This window comes from Mustela lutreola, chromosome X, assembly GCF_030435805.1.
Source record: "Mustela lutreola isolate mMusLut2 chromosome X, mMusLut2.pri, whole genome shotgun sequence".
NCBI classification, from domain to species: domain Eukaryota; kingdom Metazoa; phylum Chordata; class Mammalia; order Carnivora; family Mustelidae; genus Mustela; species Mustela lutreola.
Genome location: NC_081308.1, coordinates 42,853,644 through 42,874,259, shown reverse-complemented (window position 1 = coordinate 42,874,259; position 20,616 = coordinate 42,853,644). Strand labels below are relative to the sequence as shown.

At 57.4% G+C, this 20,616-nt stretch overlaps 2 protein-coding genes across 5 annotated transcripts; one reads left to right on the top strand and one right to left on the bottom strand.

Annotated features, from left to right (window-relative positions):
• The first annotated feature begins 111 nt into the window (after positions 1–111).
• Positions 112–3,233, top strand: PRAF2 (PRA1 domain family member 2). The gene is made up of 3 exons (XM_059156935.1): positions 112–687; positions 1,810–2,027; positions 2,449–3,233. Exons 1-3 carry the CDS (start codon positions 509–511, stop codon positions 2,586–2,588), a joined length of 537 nt encoding a protein of 178 aa, XP_059012918.1. The 5' UTR covers positions 112–508; the 3' UTR covers positions 2,589–3,233.
• Positions 3,234–3,707: 474 nt separating this feature from the next.
• Positions 3,708–18,110, bottom strand: CCDC120 (coiled-coil domain containing 120). 4 transcript variants are annotated; one of them, XM_059156927.1, is made up of 14 exons: positions 17,814–18,110; positions 13,957–14,039; positions 13,659–13,822; positions 12,931–12,998; positions 10,366–10,465; positions 10,099–10,189; positions 9,819–9,952; positions 8,965–9,105; positions 8,315–8,615; positions 7,915–7,977; positions 7,470–7,644; positions 7,242–7,340; positions 5,333–6,250; positions 3,708–4,836 (listed from the first exon to the last, which is right to left on the bottom strand). In XM_059156927.1, exons 6-14 carry the CDS (start codon positions 10,145–10,147, stop codon positions 4,722–4,724), a joined length of 1,995 nt encoding a protein of 664 aa, XP_059012910.1. In that variant the 5' UTR covers positions 10,148–10,189; positions 10,366–10,465; positions 12,931–12,998; positions 13,659–13,822; positions 13,957–14,039; positions 17,814–18,110; the 3' UTR covers positions 3,708–4,721. The 4 variants fall into 4 exon arrangements, with proteins under 4 accessions (XP_059012910.1, XP_059012911.1, XP_059012913.1 ...); XM_059156928.1 differs by having other exon boundaries at positions 12,931–12,967; XM_059156930.1 differs by lacking the exon at positions 12,931–12,998.
• Between the last annotated feature and the right edge of the window lie 2,506 nt (positions 18,111–20,616).

The window sequence follows — 20,616 nt, the reverse complement described above, 5'->3', positions numbered from 1 at the left end:
CCCTCAAGAGTATTTATGGCTGGACCTGGGGTGCAGGGGTGGGGCCGGAGGAGATGCAGCTGAAAAAGACCTGCGGGAGTTCCAAGTAGGTGTGGCCCTCTTGAACTCTAACAGTGGGATCCTGCAATCCTGCCCAAGTCTGACAGTCCCTATCTGTTTGTCCCAGAATGTGTTACTGCATGTCCTGGAACGTCGGGATTACTGTGTTCTTGAGCTGTCAGCACGGCTAGGAACCGCCCCTTGGGCGCCCCCACCTGGGGGTTGATGGGAGCGCCTCGCCCGGCGGCGAAGACTTGATTTCCCGGCAGCCCCTGCTGCCTTACACTTCCGGCGTGTTGCTGGCATTTCTGGTCACGTGCATTGCTGCTACGTAGTCCGCCGAGGTGGCTGAAAGAGCAACTGCTGGACCCAGACTCCATTTCCCGGTGTCCCTCGCGGCGGCGCAGGGTATAACGGGGGTTGTAGTCCGGCCTCTCTTCTGGCTGGTCCAGCTACATCGACCGGCAGGATGTCGGAGGTGCGGCTGCCACCGCTACGTGCCCTGGACGACTTCGTTCTGGGGTCCGCGCGTCTAGCGGCTCCGGATCCGTGCGACCCGCAGCGATGGTGCCACCGCGTCATCAACAACCTCCTCTACTACCAAACCAACTACCTTCTGTGCTTCGTCTTCGGTCTCGCTCTGGCTGGGTGAGGGAGGGAGGGGGAGTCCGGTTGGCCAGGGACTACTGCGGGCTGGAAGGGTGGACCAGTGGGGTTTTGAGGAATGGGAGGGGGATGAAGGCGGAAAGGGCGAGTTCATTAGAGATGGGAAATCTCCGGGGCCTGGGAGGGGATGCTTGAAGGAAGTCGAACGTGGTTATAAGGAGTGCTTTGGGTGGGATACTAGCGGGTCGGGAGGATGGAGAATGTGGGACTGGAGAGGAAAGTGGGTAAGGAGGTGGACCAGAAGATAAGGAGGGCCTGAAAGTTAAAGTGGGGGTGGAGGGGGAGGACGTGAGTGATGGGGCCAGATTAAAGCGGCCTTGGAGGACTTCGGGCAGAGACAGGGACAGGGTTGGGAGGGTGGGCTTGTGGAGGCACTAGGCGTGGAGGGGAGCCTGGTTGTGACTGGAACATTCCAGGAGCATGTACCTCTTGGGGAAATTGAACGGAGAGGGAGGGCCCAGTGGTGGAAGGCTTGAGACCAGAGAAGGATGAAGAACCTGGAGGGTCCTGGGCAGGGTAGGATGTTAAGAGTGGTACTGAAAGCATGGAAGGGGTGCTAGCAATGATGGGGGGAGAGATGTACAAGGAGTGGGAACCTGGATGGGGAATTTGAAGGGGAGAAGTCTGGAACGGGTCCTGTAAAGACTCTGGGCCCGCGGAGAGGGAAATGTCTGGAGACAGAAGGCCTGAAAGAGGAATCTACAGGGATGGGCCCAAAGGGTGGATTTGGGGGCGGGTTGGGGTGGAGTCTGAGGGGTTGGAGAGGGGCCCTGCCGGGGTAGGGCTGGAAGAAAAAGAGCTGGTAAGGTCTGAGAGCCTGAAGGCCTAGCGGACTGAGAGGGCCTGAAACGGGAGAGCTGAGGAAGATGGGACTGTAGGATTGACGGAAAGGAAATTAGGACCTCCAGGGCTCCTGGGAGTCAGAAGCCCTGGTGGGTGGAACCTTTGGGAGACAGGCTGGCAGGAGTTATCTGCCGGGCTGGAGGTCCCTGAGAGGGGGGAACCAAAGATCATGGGGTACGGGACGGGGTGGATGGGGAGGCTTGGAGGTTGTGCAGCCCTCTTGCCGTCGCCCAGGCTAGCTCAGTTCCATTGTCCTCGCAGGTACGTGCGCCCGCTGCACACCCTCCTAAGCGCGCTGGTAGTGACGGTGGCCCTTGGCGCGCTGGTGTGGGCGGCTGAGACTCAAGCAGCCGTGCGCCGCTGCCGCCGCAGCCACCCCGCCGCCTGCCTGGCCGCAGTGCTTGCCTTCGGCCTCCTTGTTCTCTGGGCCGTGGGCGGCGCTTGCACCTTCCTGCTGAGCATCGCCGGGCCCGTGCTTCGTAAGTATCCGCTACCCGTAGATAGGCCAATAAATGACCGGCGCTTGCGCACAGTGCCAGGCCAGCCCCGCCCTAAGAGGGGGCGGGGACCCCAGGCGGGCGTGGCCACACCGCCTTCGCAAAGCGCCTTCCCGGGCTTTGCCTTCCCTCTTCTGGGAACGCCCCTCTTACTACCGCTCTTTCGGGCCTCGCTCAGAGTATTGAGCGTCCTCCCCGGGCCACGTCCGGGTTACCCTGAGCCCTCCCTGGCCACGCCCCTGTTGCAAGGCTCGTTACTCGGCCACGCTTTCAGATCGCAGGCATCCTGGCCGCTGACCACTTTATTGGCCTGCCCGTGCTCCGGTTCTCCTCTGTGGGCCCCCATTGGCTAAAAGCTGAGGTCTCATCCCACTGACCCTGCTCCTCTCGGCACTGCCCACAGTGATTCTGGTGCACGCCTCGCTGCGCTTGCGAAACCTCAAGAACAAGATCGAGAACAAGATTGAGAGTATTGGTCTCAAGCGGACGCCCATGGGCCTGCTACTGGAGGCGCTGGGACAAGAGCAGGAGGCTGGATCCTAGGGGTCTGGGATCTGTACCCAAGACCTGGAGAACGCCACCCCCACCCTGGCCCTGTAGAGGGACCCAAAGCCCTTTCCCAGCCCTTGAAATAGAGGGCCCCGTCCAGTTCAAAAAGCAGAGGACATCAGCGACCCTGCACACCCCAGGTCCAAAATTGGGATATCCCTGCTACCCAGCGCCTATTACCTAGGGGACCACACTTCCCCAGGCCTGAACCTGGGGCGTGGAGCCCAGAGCATCCGCGGCCAACCTCAAACTCTGGACCCAGAGATACTCCCCCCCCCCACCCCCAATCTGGGACCCACCCATCTCCCATGCTCAGCCCCAAAGCTGGGATCTGGGACCAAGGCATTCTCTTGAACCCGGGACTAATATTAGGCTTTTTCAGACCCTATCCTGGCTTTGAAACCAGGTTAGGGCATTGCCAAATCTTGAACCTGGGACCCAGTGTTCCCAGCGCCCATCAGGACAGAGAATTCAGGCATCCTGATGCTGTTGAACCCTTGGTTCCTTGGTTCCGTGTGACCCAAACACTCACCAGTCCCACTTGCCTCTTTCCAGCTCTGCTTAGGGGTTCTGCCCCCTTCTCCAAAGTTCCAGTGATGAGGACCAAGGGGTAGGGTGGGGAGGGGTGGGGGTAGACCCGGAATGGGGCATCTATAATCAGTGTTACTGCAACAATAAAGGCTGGTGCATCGCTCAAGCCAATGTGGGCTTCTGGGGTCACGTCCATGTGCTTCAGGGGCCAGAAGTGGCCTTCTGCTTTTCAGTTCTGCTGGACTTAGACTAGGTCTCTTTCTGTCAAGTATGCAGACTGAGCAGGGAAGCTCTGCGTTCCTTCATCCAAGTGGCTCCCTCTGGGGCAGAGCACAGCGCAGTTAAAGGCAGAGTGTTTCCTATCATTTGTATTACTGACGGCTCCTGTCCAGGGCTGGCAAGGAATCGGAGCACAGACCAGCGAAGCTGTTGCCCCACATCACAGCAAGTGAAGCCCAAGTTGATGACATTAGGCTGTTCCCAGTGTTCGTTGGATAATCTGATTCATAAAAATATCTTAACCTGGTCTTAACTACAGGTGTGGCCCCCCAAGGCAAGGCAGACAGCGGAGTGACACATGGGTTCGGTTTACACATTTATTATAGAAATCCCCTTCCAGTGTGGGTAGTGTCTCGGGCCCAGATCCATTGGTAGAAAAAGAAAAGTTTAACACCAGGTAAAGGAGGTCAGGGGACCCCTAGCTCCAGAAAGTCACAGATAGGTATCATAGAAAACACAGCTTGTGTAGATTTGTTTAAAAAGTGGTGGATGGAAAGAAAGCCAAGGAAGACGTGACGCAGCCTGTGGCCAGACGTCACCTGAGGATTTTCCTGGCATCGAGCCGATGCCAGGTTCCACCACCGCAGCATCCCAGGACACAACACACTCGGCGGCTCTGCCCTTTAGCCCTCCTGCAGGGCTGGCTTCCTGACCGGGATAGATAGGGCAGAGGCTGGGCATTCTCAACCTGTGGGCAGAGGCAGCGGGCACAGACAGGCAGACAAGGACTGGGGCTCCCTTGGGCACGCCTGGGAGTAGGAAAATGAACCCAAGCCCCCTAGCCAGACTTCAGTCCTTCCGAATGTGGGCAGAGAGCCCACCTCTCCAAGAACTACCCTGGTGGGGGGGTGGCAGGGAGTTCTGTTCACACCAGTCTCCTGGCTGCCCCGAACAGGGCCCTGAGACCCTATATTGTCTGGGCTTTTTTTTGGGGGGGGGTTCCTAAATGGAACAGGCTGGGCATGGGGATAGGAATGAACCCAACCAGGACGAGATCACAGTTTCCCTTTTATAAAAGGTCTAGTGTTGGGGGAAGACAGTGAATACCTAAATCACAAGTGTAAACAGAAACGGAGGAAGGGGCCTGGAGCCCCCATTACACCATCCCCTCTTTTTTCAGCTGGCTGAGGGCCCCAGTTCCCAGCACAGCGTAAGAGGGGAAGCAGGGAGTCAGACACCTTCGTGGGTCCACAAGGAGCCAGGGGCCTTGGAAGATCAGGTCGGCACCCCCCCAGGACTGAGCAATCACACCCCGGGGTTCAGCGAGGTCAGCCGTGTGTTCCCGACTAAAGTCATGCCTGGGACAACAAGAAGGGGTCAGACCAGTGTCCCCGGGGTCTGGGGGTCAGAGCTGGAAGACTGCTCCCCCTCTAGCGTCAGGTCACTTAAACGAGAGCTCAGCTCCGAGGGGTACAGGAAGTCCGCGTAGTATCTTTAGAAGGGGTAGCAGGAATCCGGACAGGGTGCCAAGACAGAGAAGAGAGGAAAAGACGGACAAGACACAGAGAGAGAGGAAAAGAGGCTCGTTAAAGAGGTGGAGGCAGGCACAGGACAGCACCTTTAGACTCACAAGCATGGGGGCACAGCAAAAGGAAGAAGAGAGAGGCGAGGGGCCTGGGAGGCCCTTCCTCCCAGCACCCTGCTTTGAAGGCTCATTTTCAGCAGACATGCACTGTTTTGTTCAAATATCAGAATTCTTCTACAGCTTGGTAGACAGCTGCTGCTGCTGCTGCCAGGGCCCAAGACACCCCTCCAAGACCCCGTGGATTCATGCAGGTCAGGCAGGGCCCAGGACCCTGAGGCGAGGCTGCGGCTAGTTCTCTCGCAGTCGGAGTCACTAACTCCCGTAACTGGCTGCTCCCCAGCCTGGATGCCTTTGCCATCTGCCTCCAGAGACCCCTACCCGTCAGTAAAAGCTCCCCCCATACCTGCCGGAGACAGGGGGTGCCGTGAAACTCCTCGAGTGCGGGAGCGGCGCCTGGCTGGGGGCCCCATACAGCGGCTGGCCCACCTCATAGCAGCGGGCATGGAGGAAGGGCGGGTGCTGCGGGCCCACGTGGGGCAGCACAGGCCGGCGCGGGGGCCCAGCAGCCAGTCCCGAGTTGCGGATGTACCAGTCCCGCAGCCCCTCCAGGGCGAGGTTCTTATGGCCACTGCGCTCACCAGCCGGGGGGACACGGGTGGGGGGAGGCATCCACAGCAGAGGGCTTGGATGCACCTCGGGCCCCTCGGCGGCCTCCAGGGATAGGCCACAGGGCTTGGTACGGGTGGCACGGGAGTGGGGGTCCTTGCTGCGGAGGAGGGGGCTGCTGCCGTCAGCTGTGTACACGGGTGGTGGGCCCGGGAGCACGGTGAGGAGCCCATCCCGGCGGGAGAGGGGTCCTTGGACCTCAGCTGCAGGCAGCAGTTCCCCCCAGCCCGCCCCACCACCAGCGCTGCGGGGCAGGCCCCGGTCCAGGGAGTAGTCCAAGAGGAAGTCCCCGCACACAGGTGGGAGCCGGGGAGCCCCACGGGAGGCAGGGGCAGCTGAGCTGGGCCGGGCAGCCCGGGGAGGGTCTGGGGGGCCAGCTGTGCGGGAGGAGAAGGCAGGGGTTGGTTGTGGGCGCTCATACAGCACCTCGCTGCTCTTGCAGACCGGGGGGCCAGCGGCAGGGGGAGCCAGGGGCGCAGGCGGGGAGCCAGCTCCCCCACTGGCCGCCCGGTCCACAAGCAGGGCCTCAGAGCTGTTGCTGCGACGGGTGCGGGCTGCGAAGAGGGAGGCACGGTCGGAGGCAGGGTCTGCCCGGGGGAAGCCCATCTGGGAGTCCTGGCTGCCAGACCACTGGCGAGAATGGAGGCCTTCCGGTCTGGGGACACAGAGGTGGGGGTGATGGGAGTATGACTGATCAGAAATCTCAGGCGGAGTGCCTGGCCCACTGTGCCCCACCTCTTCCTGAGCTTCCACTTGTGCATCTCTGAAGGAGGCCCAGGATCAGAGACCTCTTGTATAAACAGGTCAGGTGGGGGCATGTAAAAGGCAGTGGAGGTTCTGTCCCACGCTGGGGGGCAGAGGGACAGAAGACATATTGGGGGGGTGTTAGCGCCAAGGGAGATGTAAGCGTGCGCAGGGCTGGAGGGGGAAAACTGACCGAGGAAGGCCAGCAGAGGGCTCTTCCCAACACATGCCCTGTGAGGGTGTATCTCCTAGCTTTCACGAAGTAGGGTCCTAAGCCCTGGGCCTGGAATCCAACTTCCTGAATTCTCTGCCCTCCCGCACCCCCCACGTGTCTGAGCCACCCTGAACTATCAGCCCCACAGCCACGATTCACAGGAGGCGAGTGCCATAAGGATAGGGACTTTCTACTCACAGCCTGGAAAAGCAGGTGCTTAGCAAGAATTTGTTTGAGAAGTAGGAGGGTGCAGTGATTAAATGTATGGACTCTAGAGTCAAACCAGCCTGGGTTTGAACACCAGGTCTTCTGTTTACTACCAAGTCACTTAACCTCTCTGTGCCTCAGGCTCCTCATCCACAGATTGAGAATAATGACAGCATCTACCTAGCCAAGACCTTACGGCAATGACCGCAGTCACACCTCGCAGAGCACGGATTCCCAGCAGGTGTTAGGCGCTCAGTGCATGTGAACCAGAACTTACTATGCCCACAGTGTCCTCCAGATGCAGATATCATACCCGTCTCACAGATGAGGAGCCAAGACTCAGAGAAAGGAAGTGACTTGTTCCAAATATACCTTTCAAAGCCCAACCTCTCACATCCCACACCCTTTAGTAATGCCCCCCATTGTCAGAATGAACAGTTACTTATTCTGGTCCTCAAGTCCACCCTCAGAGTCCCCTTACTTGCAGAGCTGGGGGCCAGCGCCCCGGGTGAGGACAGGGGTAGCAGGCACGCTTCGCCCCTCAAAACTGGAGGCACTCCTGGGCAGCGAGCGTGTGGGGCTGAGCAGAAACAGACAGGACCAGGTGGGGGTCCAGGTTAGACACCATAACCACCAGCAAGCCGTCCTGCCCGCCCAGGCTCAGGATCCCCCTCCCGGCTCCCGGGGAAGGGAAGGGGTTCACCCTCACCTGGTGGGGCTGGCCACCGAGTTCCGCCGGCTCTTCAGATCCCCGTAAAGATCTGACGGGGGTGGCTTCCATGGGGTTCGCCGCTCAGGGCTGCCCCCAGATACGGCCCGCAGCTGATCCCAGGCCTTGGGTGGTGAGGGGCGCTCGGCCAGGGGGAAGCAGCCACGGGGCTCCTCTGGGAGGAAGGTGGAAAGTGGGGGAGAAGTCAAAGAGAGGGGGCCTGATGAGCTGTGGGCAGGGGCAGGGGGAGTGAAGCAGGTAGCAGCAGCAGGACAGGCGGGAACTAAAGCACAAGGCTGGAACTGGGGATGAGGAGCTGGGCAGCGTGAAGCAAGAAAGACGGGGGCCCCATGCGAGGATGGGGCATGGCTCAGGAGGAGTTAAAGAGAGAGTGGAGGGGCTAAGCATCAAAGCAAGGGTGGGTTTGGGAGCCAGAGGTCCTCACCATTATCATGGCTGGCCCCAGACTCCGAGAGGGAGCTGCTCTCCGAGTGCAGGATTCCGTCCTCTACAGGTGAGAAGGGCAGACCCAGGCCCATCAAGGCAAGGCCTGGGTGCAGTCCCCTTACAACCCCGGATGGTCTCCTCCCCGGCCCGTTCCTTCCCAAGAACCCACCTTTACCTGAATCCAAGACTACCTGAGGCTTGGCTCCTGGTTTTCTTGGTGCCATCTGGTCAAGTTCCCAGCATCCCCACCCTCGCTGTTGAGCCCATTTATCTCAACTCCTCTTGCGGGCTGAGTCCCTTCAGCTCCGCCCAGCTCCCACTTTTCACTGGCCATCTACCCCTCCCTGCCACGTTGCTCAGCCCATGCCCACACTTGGGCATTGACAGGGCCGGCTCACCTTGGCTGAGCTGGGCGAGGCGTGTGCCCAGGCATACTCCCTGGGTGGTGATGAGAGCCCCCGGGGCCGGGGCCAGGGCCAGAGGCTGCGGAGGGGGGAGCCCCGGGAGGCCGAGGCGGGCCCGGAGGTCCCCCAGTTGTTCTTCCAGCTCGTGCAGCCTCCGCAGCGCATCTGCTTGCACCTGGCGCCGGCGCCGGCGCTGCTCAATGCTCAGCTCGGGGGCCAAGGCCAGGCGGCGGGCGGCGGCTGCAATCTGCTGCTGCACGGACACCTCCCGCTCCAGGGCCTCAAGAGCCAGCTCCTGCAGGTGGGCGAGAGGGTGGGACAGGACCCAGTGTCAGTGTTGGAGGGGACCAAGGCCCGGGCCCAAGTGTGGGCAGAGCCAGCCAGCGCAGGGGCAGGGCCTGTTCTGGGGTGGAGCTCATTTCTCCAGGAGGCAGAGCCGTCTCGGGGAGGGACTAGACAGATTCTGCTTCCAGGGAATGAGAGGCTTACCACCACGAGGCCCAGCCTCCTCCCTCAGAGCCAGAACGCACCTTCTTCAAGCCATTCCCTTCTCACCTTAGCCTCTCCTTCCCCTGGTTGCAACCCTGAGGCAGCAACCTGTACCCATCCCACCCCCATCCTGCCCCCCAGGCCCGTCTGTTCACCTCAGCAGGGCACAAGGAGTGGTGTGCTGGGTTGGGGTGCGATGGAGGGTATGCACGGGCTGCAGGGGGCCGCCGGCGGACCAGCTGGGGCCGTTCCCCAGGTTCCAACGGGCACTCGGGGGGCAGCTGGCCAGTCAGCTCCTGGAAGGGGCAGGGGTCAGAGACTACCGAGGGTTAGCTAGGGAATGGGGCAAAGCAGGAATGACTACAGAAGCTACATTAGTCATACTAGGAGCTCAGTAATGCTCAGCACCCCATGCCTGTTACTTCTCCTCCTCCCTCCCAGTATGCCACCCAATAGGGGTGCTATGGACTCTCAGCCCCTCGGTGGCCCAAATCCCTGGGGCAGTGGGCATGGGAGGTCAGGAGACCTGCTCTGGAATCTGGAACTTCTTCTCTTTCATAAAGGCCACAGGTCTATATACTGCATATGACATCACGCTCCCCTCAGGGCGGGGGCTGCATGCTGTGAACTGCGTTATGGGTTCTGGCCAGTTATGGGTTCTGGCCAGTTATGGGTTCTGGCCAACTGCGTAGCTGTTCACACCAAGAGGGGTAAATCAAAACGGTGACTCACCCCTTGTTAGTTCAGGCCAGGTTTTACTGCCAGATTTTGGAAATGACTATTGTTTAGAAGGGTTTGGGGGATTTCAAATTGCTGATAGGGAATTGAGGGCCTGCTCTGCCATATTTTACTGACTCTAAGACATCGAAGTTGAGCTTTGAGGAGCTAGAGGGTGATAGGGAATCTACCGCCCAGACATGTGGCTCGGCACTCACCACTCCAACCTGCCTGCCTAGGGCCTCTGGGTCCTTACCATGCCCCACCACCAGACACAGGGCCCGGCCCTCACCGCCTCCTGCAGACACACTTTGCGGAGCTCCTGAAGTTTCAGGCTCAGGGCCTCCTGCAGGGCCCGCTGCCGGTCAAGCAGCCCCCGCAAACGCTCTGACTTCACCTGGGGGGCAGCCTCTCCGAACAGGGCAGCTGGACACAGAGGGAGCAAAGTTCCAGGCAAAGATCAGCCAGGGCATCCTGGCACAGCTGTGGGGCCAAGGACCAACCCTTTCAAAGTAGGCAGGCGGTGACTCAGACATGGGGGCAGAGGCAGAGAAGGGGAACCAACCACCCACCTGAGGCATTGAAGGTGGGCGAGCTGATCAGCTGACCTTTGACTTCCATCCTGGTGCTGTGGAGAGGCCGTGGCTGATGGCTGGACAAGGCCTGGCAGTGATGCACAGGAGCTGTTAAGGAAGTGCATCCCGCGTTTCCCCCAACCCCTGCCCCTGCCCAACGCCCTGCACCCCAGCTGGGAGTAAGGGGAACCCTGACCCTGCCCGCCTGATCAACCTGCCCTCTCAGAATCCGTATCCGTGTCTGGCCCCACTGGGCCCTGGTACCTTAGTCCCCTTCCCATTGAGTGGATGCACAGCACGTGGGGAGTTAGGCGGACTTACGACGCCTCCTCAGAGGCCCATGGGCCGCAGCCAGGAGTCCTGCCTAGGGAGGGAGAATAAACTGTACAGATTCAACCAACTCTAACAACGGTGGGCACTAATGAAGTACCTGGGTCCTGGAACAGTCACCCTCCCTGCCACACCCAATCTTCCAACCACCCTTTGACAGCAGTTCTGTGATCACTGCCCCCATTTCTGAGATGAGGACTCTAAGGCACAGAGGGGTAAATAACCTGCCCACTGGCTAAGGATGCGGCCCAGGCCCACCCCTTGGGCCTGACCCTCCTTAGCTGGAGTTGCCCCAAGCCCATCAATTCCTCATAAGCTCCCAGCCCAGCAGGCCTCAGGGCCTTTGCCCAGGCTGCGGCTGCTATCTGGAACACTCTTGCCATGTCTTCCCCCTCCGGCCCCAGGGGGCAAGCTTACACACGGGGACTTGCATGTCACTTCCAGAGGTGGGCCCCTGCCCAGGTCCCCTCACAACTGCTGTCCAATAAGAGACTGTGCCTCCCCTGCACGTTCACAAGGACAAGAAACATACCTGTCCTGTTTTCACCATATCTCTGGCACTCAGAACACTCCTGAGCCAGCAGTGAGCACTCAATGAATGGCTGTCGCGTAAGTGAGAGAATGCCAAGGGAGCTGAGATATGGATCTAGCCCAGATCTGTGGGTCTCTACTCATCCCGACTCCATCCTGTGGCCCCGGTGCTACAGGGAGAGTGTTCACTTAGCCCCGCGACCCCTCCAGTCCCTGTGCCCACCCCAGTCAGTTCTAGTCCTGTACCGGCAGAAGGGAGTCACCCTGCTGGAAAGTCCACAGCTGTAGATAACAAGCCTCCTGCCTCCTGCTTCCTTCTCTGCCCCCAAACACCCTGGCTGACCACAGAGCCTGCCTTGGCTGGCCTCCAGCCCTGCCCTCATCCCCTCCTCTGGAGTTTGCTCCTTCCCTCCCACATCCTGCTCATTCCCCAGCTGGGGAGCCAGGTGACATCACCTTCCACCACCTGGCCTGACCTCGGGCGGGCGGCAGTAAACTGGGAGGGCCTCACGAGGCCACAGAGGTCTCCTCCCTTCCTCATCCCAGCTTGTCCTGCTGCAGGGGCCAGGTCTGGTGGAGACCAAGGCAGCCAAGGAGGTGAGGGTTCGAGCCCCCTCCCTGTCTATCTGCTGTGGAATGCGGCCAAACTGTTAACATAGGGCCACTAGGCCTGCTACCGGCTCCCGGCAAACGGTGGCCCCTTGTCCTCGCTTTCAGGGACAGGGGTCAGACCTGAGAGCCTTTCTGCACAGCCAGGCAGCAGCATGTACTCTGAAGCGGCCTGACGTTGCCCGGCATGGCAGAGCTTCCTTGAGGTCCGGGCTCAACCTCTTGGGCCCCAAAGCTCCCGGAGCTCCTTCCTCCCCAGCTCCCAGCTGAGTCTGAGGCACTCTCCCAGGGCTCCACCCTAACAGGAACTTCAACTCCTCCCCGGTGGGCCCATTCACCAGGATAGGTCCCACATCCCATGCTGGCTGCTTTGAGCTTTCCCTCCCTGGGAGCTTATGGCATCCTGGAAGTCACCATGGGGTCTAGACAGGAACCCTGACTCCACCCTGCCAGCCTGACCTCGGGGACATAGCTAGGGCCTGAGTCACGGGGTCACTGGGTAGGCTAGACACAGGGTCAATGCCCCACACCCCCACAGCCAGCTCCCAAACCTCAGCCTCTGCCTGCCTGCCCTCTGCACATTTGCCTTGGGGTCCAGAATTGCCCTGTCCCCACCTAGACAGGGATCGAAGGAGGATCCCAGCAGTCCCCTTCCCTAACTTCCCTCCCCCCAGCCCCTGACTCCTGTCCCAGGCTGGGCCGCAGCAGGAGAGCTGAGAGGGTACCCCCCACACACACCCAGAGGCGGGCCCAGCAGGTTTTTCAGGTCTGCCCTTCTGACACCACAGCCGAGAAAGAAATTCCTGGCCTGGCCGTAATGACTGTTTACAACCAAGACACCTCACCTGGGTGGCACCCTAACACCTCAGTGGGGACCCCCAATTTCCCTACCTTGCCACTAGCGGGGCAAATACAAACTCCCAGTGTCTGGGACTGCTCCCCACACTGCCCTAGAGCCCCTCCCAGCCTCCACTCTGGGTGAACAGAGCGGGGGCAGGCAGGTGTCGGGAAGCAGTTTCTCAATAGCCCTGTCTGGGCTTCCCCCAGGGCCCCGGGGTTGCAGGAAGGCAGAGGCTATGCCCCAGGGGAGAAAGGGGGAGAGGAAGTAGGGGGACAGTGGAGAAGGAGGACTCTGGCTTCTCTTCTCCCCCATCCTTTCTCCTCATTCATTTCCGGCAAGGAATCGGCTTCATGCCACGAGAGGAAATCGAACATTTGGGGCTTCACTCCTCTACTCAGGCCCTCCTTCTTCACTGCACTCCTCACACAGACCTGGCTTTCTCCCAGGGGAAGGCTCAGTACACCCTACACCCTTCTCCCTGCCACCCCGCCCCAGGCCCCTTGTTCCCAGGTGCTCACCAACGCCGGAGAGGTGCGGTGGGGTGGCCTCAGGTACCTCAAGAAAAAATAGTTGTCTCAATCAGGCCCTGTTCCAGATGGTAGTGGCAGTGAGCTGTGAGCACGGTGGCGGATGCCTAGGCCGCCTCCCACTAGGCAATAGCCCAGCCTACCTGGCCAGGGCCTGGGCCAGCCCATACCTCTTAACCCTTGCCTGCCTGTCACCAGGGCTCAGGACACCCTCAGGGACAATCTCAGGGCCAGGTCCCTTCAGGGCGTTCAGCATGACCAAGAAAAGAGCCCAGATGTCCCTGCTCACCCCAGTCACCTAGTAGAGAACAAAGGAAGAGAGGCCAAGGGTCGTGGGAGTGGAGCTGCCTCTAGTGCTACCCAGGAGCCCACATCAGACCCTGCCCACCCAAGGGCATTGCCTGGGAGCTGAGGACGGAGTTCTGGGGACTTGTTAAGCACATGTGTATAAATCGGGTGTGTATCTCTAGGCAGCAAGCATCACGTGCCTGAGGCCCCTACCTTTCCTTCCCAGGGCAAGGCACAGGTGGGAGAAGGTCTTGGGGCAACCACCACCCTCACTGGGGTAACAGTTTGCCCAACTCAGGACAGAGGAGGCCAGCTTCTCCAAGGAAAGACTGGGCTGTCAAGACCCTACCACCTTCTGCATCTCCAGAAGAAATCATCCCAGCCAACTGACCACATCATGCACATTTTCACCCCTACCGCTCCCTACAAACCTGGGAGGATGACGCAGACCCAGCTCTTCATAGCCAGCTCGTAGATGTGGAAGCTGGGGTTCGGAGAGGTGAGGAGGCCTGATTCTGGTCACAGATGCATAAGAGCAGGTGGACTCAGAACTTGGGGGGCCGGGTCCTGGGCTGGAGGTGGACAGGGGCTACTCCTGCAAGGGAGGAAAAGTGGGGAGGGGGCTCATGCTTCTTCACATCCAGGCAGGTTCTGCCCCACCCCTCCCCCTTGAGCATTTCTGGCCGGGAGTCAAGGAAATTGAGGGCTCTGGCCTGCCCCGGCACATACCACACATCCTGTGCTCCATTTGGGACCATCTGCTCTGTGACCTCAGGGCCCAAGCCCAACCAGGGCCCCTGCAGCAGCCCATGCTGTGATGTGAAAGAGCAGAGTGAGGAAAGCTCCCTCCCCACTTGGTAGGGGGGCCAAGCCTGGAGGGGAGCACTGTACCAGCAATGCCCTGCCCCGTATATGTAGACACGCAATGCAAGGCCTCCTGCCACCCTGCCCACCTTTCTTCCTGGGAGTGAGATTTCTGGCATGGGACACAAAGGCTCCTTTCATCCGCCCCCTTCCCCCGCCCCCACTGCCTAGGGCTGGTGGAGGCAGCAGCCATAAGGTGGGTGGCTGAGTGTCAATGGGGAGTGTCCCCTCAGCCACGGCCTCTCTCCTGCCTCTTGGGGGACAGCAAGAACACTGGGAAGAGGGACACTTATAAAACCAGAGCTGTGAGGGCCAAGGGTATCTGGCTGGCAATGCAGACCAAGGTTTAGCTATCCTCATCTGTAAAATGGGTAAACAGCATTTCCAAGGCCAACAGAGACCAGAGTCACTTTGGAAGGCGTTTCAAAGTACAAGGAAACTCACACCACGTCATTAATGTCTGTTAATGACAACAATCATAATCCCGTGTGGAGATGGGCTAGGGCAGGAGTAAGGAGGGGAGACCAGGTAATTGGGCCTCTTGGGCCAGGCCAACAGGTGGGGTAGAATCACCCACACACATCGTCGTCCTGCAAGATGGCCAACCTCCAGATCCCACCACAGCCGGGACTTGAGCCCCATGTGGCCTGTAGGGGTAGGAAACCATGGCTCTGGGATTCAACCCTGCTCTGCCACTTATGGCTATGTGGCTGCCCAGACAAGTCACTTATCCTCTCTGTGCCTCAATGTCTTCATCTGGAAAACAGGGGTGCTGACAACAATATGCACTTCACAGGGCTGTTGTGAGCGTGACATGAATTAAGACACTTAAAGATTGTTTAGGATAGTAACTGGCCCTTGGTAAGTAAGTGCTCAATATATATTGGCTGTCATAATTACAATATTCCTCCCAATCCAAACTTGGGAATCATATATGTGTGTGTGTGTGTGTGTGTGTGTGAGAGAGACAGAGCTGGTACTCCCAGCTCCACCCGATAAATTTCAAACAGAGCTGTTTTCCCTCAAATAAGCGTGTCCAAACTCTTCACTATCCAAAATCAGAAACTAAATGTATGCAGATGCACTGCTGAGACAAAGCTGGTATCCCTCAGCCTCCACAGCCTCCCTACTTATCACCCAGACATCGAACCCTCCCTAAATATCAAACCAGACATATTTGAAAAGAGCTGTTTTCCATCATTATCAGACCTCTAGCTACTCAACATCAAAAATGCAGGAACCAAACCTATTCAGACACATTCTCCAAAAGCTCACTATCCACATACAGGAACTGAATGGATCTGGATACACCTTTGAGATAGAATTGGCGTCCCATACTCTCTGAGCTTCCCTTACTCACCAGGCAAAATGCAGGAACCAAATATATTCACACAACACAGTCCTCTTACTGTTCCAACTCCTGCCACTAGAGTTCAAGGAAATGAATCGATTTGAATATATCTTTTAGTTGGAGCCATTATCCCTCATCATCTGAACCCTCCCCACTATGTAAAATGCAAAAACAAACAAACAAAAAACCTCTTCAGATAACTTGGTACCTTTCACTGTCTGAATTATCCGAGCGCTCCCTCTCAGAAGTCAGGTGCTAGACAGATGCTGGAACAATGAAGAATGCTTGTGTTGTTATTAGTAGGTTTGGACAGGGGCGCCTGGGTGGCTTAGTTGGTTAAGCGTCTGACTCTTGATCTCAGCTCAGGTTTTGATCTCAGGGTCATGAGTTCAAGCCTCGCATTGGGCTCAAAAAAAATAGGTTTGGATAAGTGTTTCAGATAAATGAGAGGGGTCCAGTATCTCATTATTCAAGCTGTTACTACTCTCTGTGACAAACGCAGGAACAAAACACAATTGAATAACATGTTACCTTCTTGCTATCCAAATTCTCCCTGCCTGTCCTCAGAATCACTGAGATTCAGTGAAAGAAACTTGTATTGCTCTAGCTGTTATTGTCACTACAGGATAGGACTAATTCTAACACCCAGCGACACACATGCCCCCAACACACACACACACACACACACACACACAGACGGGATGGACTTAGCATCGAAATTTGTATTGCTTACAGCAGAGAAAGGGGGGGGATAGAACCCCTCTGACCCCCATCCCACCCCCATCAAGCCCTGAAGCCTCTGGCCTGGAATGGATTTTTTCAGGCCAGGAAAGCAGAGATCATGCACACCCAGGATCAGGACTAGCACGTGGGGGTTAACATGACACGGAAGAGTCACACATACTCCTGAGTCTCCCACTCCTGTATGTTTGCTCACCACACCCCCCACCTTGACATGGGGCAGCCCCCAACCTAGCCAGGCTGGAAACATGATCCAGACCTCACAGACTCCCAGAGAGTCACTGAATAATTTAGGATGTTCTTTCACACTTGGGTAGGGTGGGGGGACATAGGAATAGTTACATGCCCTCCTGGGGCAGGGAGACAAATGCAAGCCGTGTGTGAGATCACTGGGTGAGGGTGAAGGGCATCACATATGAAAACTCCCTTAGCCACACAGGGCCAAGGCTGTTTGCTCTTGCTCATACTAAGAGAAGCATTTGGGATGAACTTGCAATCATGGAAATAGTAGAACCTCTAAGTTGAGGGGCAGGGTATAACAGGACCCTAGTTCTTCTGGGCTGAGAGGACATGGAAAGTGGGTGTTAGGAAGAGGGAGATCTAAACAGGGTGGAGGGGTGTTTTGAGGGGTAGGACAAGGGCCTGGAGTTGGGAGGGGAGGAAGGAAGAGAACAGGAAGGAGTGTAGGGGTCAAGACAGAATCAGAGTCATCATAGGATGGAGGACAGGAGGCAGGACAGAGAAGGAGCCAAGACACTGGCCAGGGGATGGGATGGAGTGAGGTTGTGGACAAGGGTCAGAGGAAAACGTAGAGAGCAGCAAGGAACAAAAGAGCAGGGGAGGGTCAGTATAGAATGGTAGTCAGAAGACATGATGGGGGACAGGCCAAGATGGTGGTCAAGGAAGGGGAGAGGGAAAAGGACCGGTTCAGGATGGAGGTAAGGAACAGGAAAAGACTGGGACAGAATAAGGAGAGGAATGAGGACAGTGATAGGACAAGAGAAGACAGGGGAAAACAGCACAGGGGTGGGGGCAGGGACAGGGCAGGAAACAGAGGGACAGTCTAAAGGGGGTGGGCCAGGAGGGAGATGGGGAGTCAGGAGGGGACCAGGAGGATAGCACAGGGTGGGGAGAAAGTTTAGAAATCAGAGATCAGGAATCCGGACAGACCTGGATCAGACTGCGCTTAGGGGGACAGGACATGACTGGAAGGGGATCAGGGGCTGGACAAGAGTATAGGGAACAGACAGGTCAAGCATCAGGCCAGAAACTGGGATGATCAGGACAAGGCAAGGTGAGCTTCAGAGATGGAGCAGGGGCAGACCAAGGATCCCGAGAACAGAACTGGGTGGGGTTTGGGGTCAGGGCTGGGTTTAAGGGAACAAAACAGGGATTGAGGATCACGCCAGGCCAGAATATGGTTAGGTTGGGGGTGAGATCGGAGGTCCTGGGGCCAAGACTGGCCAGAGCTCGAGGTTAAAAAAAGATGTAGTCAGGTCAGGTAGGGGTCTGGAGTGAGACCACAGGGTCAGAGGTCGCGGGTGCGCGCGCAAGTACATCCCCTGTTGGCGTTTCCGAGCCCTCACCCCGCCCTGTCTCCTCCCTTCTTCTCCAAGCTGGCGTTACTCACCGAAGGTCCGCGTCCCGCGACGTAGGCGGGGTCGCTGCAGGCCAGGAGGGGTGGTGGGCGCGCCCCTCCCTCGCAGCCCCCCCGCTCGTCCCGGCCTCGCGCTTACTCCCCCTTCCGCGCCCTGCCCGTGGGCCGCCTTCGGCCGCGCGACTGTTAGCCGTGGGGGCCAGACGGGGGGCGCGGGAAGGGGGGGGGGAGAGGCGCGCCGGCTCGGCCGCGGCCGGTGGACCCCGGCCCCCCCGACCCTCACCTCGGGTCCGTCCCTTCCCGGCGGCACCGACACAGCCGCCGCTGAGCGCGAGCCTGGGGGAGGTGGGGGGACGGGGGGCGGGGCGCGAGACCACAGCAGCGGCGGAGACCTAGTGCGCAGGCGCCAGTTTGGGTCTTCGATTTTCCTGCCCTCGGAGCGCTAGGAGCGAACCAGCTGGGAGCGCGTGCGCACACGCTTTCTCGAGGGGTGGTGGAGCGCTCTCCTATGGAGGCCACGCTCCCTCCGTGATCGGACTGGCGCCCCTCACTCCAAGTCACCCCCCAAAGGACCCCCAATCAGTACCCCAAACTGCCTTTTATCAGCGACCACCACACCTCTAAACTGTCCTCTAAACTTGTGTGTCTCCAAACCACCCTCCATCATCCCCCCAACTGCATCCCCAAACTATGATCCACTGATCCCAAGCAGTACCCCCAATCCAACCTCCGTGGACTCCCGAACTGTAGGAATAAACTACCCTTCACTACCCCCCAACCTGTTCCCCTAAACCATCTGCAATCAGCCATGAAACCATTAACCTCCAAAGAGCACTTCCAAGTCACTCTCCCGTCCACCCCCAGTATGCACTGAAAACACCCCCATGGACCCCAAATCGCTCCCCATGTATCCTCCCAACCATACTCTGCAGCACAAACTATGCCTCCAAACCACTCTTCAATGATCACTATACCCAACCTTGTTTTAAATTACATGCAACGATACCCACAAAAAGTCTCCCAGTTTTTTCCATACCACCTAAACCACCCTCCCAAAACTCCCAACTACACCCTAAACTTCCCTATAATAGTCCCCAATGTTATCTGTAAACATTCCTCATTTACATTCCCAGTCTTCCAACTACACCTCCAAACCACCTTCCAGTGACCCACCAAACCCCTTCAGTCTTCCCTTTGATGGCTCCAACAATCCCCAGACACTTTCCAATGGCTCCTAATTATGACAGCTCCTAAACTGTCTTTTTCTTTTCAAGATTTTATTTATTTATTTGAGAGAGAGAGAGAGAGAGAACACAAGTAGGGGGAGGAGCAGAGGGAGAGGGAGAAGCAGGCTCCCCACTGAGCAGGGACTCCCCCCCCCACCCATGCTGGGCTGGATCCCAGGACCCCGAGATTAGGAACTGAGCTGAAGGCAGATGCTTAACCTATTGAGCCACCCAGGCGCCCCTCAAAGTGTCTCTAATAATCTCTGAGCATCATCCCTCCAACAATCACCAAATCCACCCCAAGCCATTTTCATTAGCTTCCTGTGGCTGCTGTAATGAATTTCCACATACTTGGTGTCTTACTACCTAAGAAATGTATTCTCTCACAGTTCTGGGGGCCAGAAGACCACAGTCAAGGTGCCAGCAGGGCCATAATCCCTCCAGAGGCTCTACGGGAGAATTTGTCACCACTTCTTACAATGGGGACTGTCAGCATTCCTTGGCTTGTAGCCACATCAGTACAATCTCTGCTATGGTGGCAATTGCCATCCATTCCATCTCTGAAATCTGCCTCTGCTTCCCCTTATAAGGACACTTGTTATTACAGTTAGGGCCCTCGTGATAGTGATAATCCAGGATAATCTCCCCATCTCAAAATCCTCATCGTAATCACATCTGCAAACTGCAAAGTCCTTTTTCTTTTCTTTTCCTTTCCTTTTTTTTTTTTTTGCCATCTAAAGTACACTCACACGTTCCAGGAATTAGGATGTGCATATCTTTGGGGGGGCATCATTCAACACTATACTCTTTGGTCCCCAAAGATATACATCTACCCCACATGCAAAATACATGTACCTCATCCCAATACCCCCAACTTTCATCCACTACAGCATCAACTCAACTTCAAAATCTCACTTTTTTAACAAAAGATTTTATTTATTTATATGACGGAGAAAGACACAACGAGAGAGGGGAAACAAGCAGGGGTTGTGGGAGAGGGAGAAGCAGGCTTCCTGCAGAGCAGGGAGCCCCGATGCAGGGCTCAATCTCAGGACTCTGGGATCATGACCTGAACTGAAGGCAGATGCTTAACAACTTATCCACCCAGGAGCCCCTCAAAATCTCACTTAAGTTGTTTTTTTTTTTTTTTAAGATTTTATTTATTTGTCAGAGATAGCGAGCGAGAGCGAGCACAGGCAGACAGAGTGGAAGGCAGAGTCAGAGGGAGAAGCAGGCTCCCTGCGGAGCAAGGAGTCCGATGTGGGACTCGATCCCAGGACGCTGGGATCATGACCTGAGCCAAAGGCAGCTGCTTAACCAACTGAGCCACCCAGGCGTTCCCTCACTTAAGTTTTATCAGCCCAAAGGTTCCAAATTTTATCATCTGAGTCAGGTATAAGTGAGACTCTGGGTATGATCCAACCTGAGGCAAAATTCCTCTCCATCACCCAGCTTGTGCTACTAGAAAGTAATTATCTGTCCCCAAAACACAGTGGTGGGACAGACATAAGATAGGAGTTGTAGGGCGCCTGGGTGGCTCAGTGGATTAATCCGCTGCCTTCGGCTCACGTCATGATCTCAGGTCATGATCTCAGGGTCCTAGGATCGAG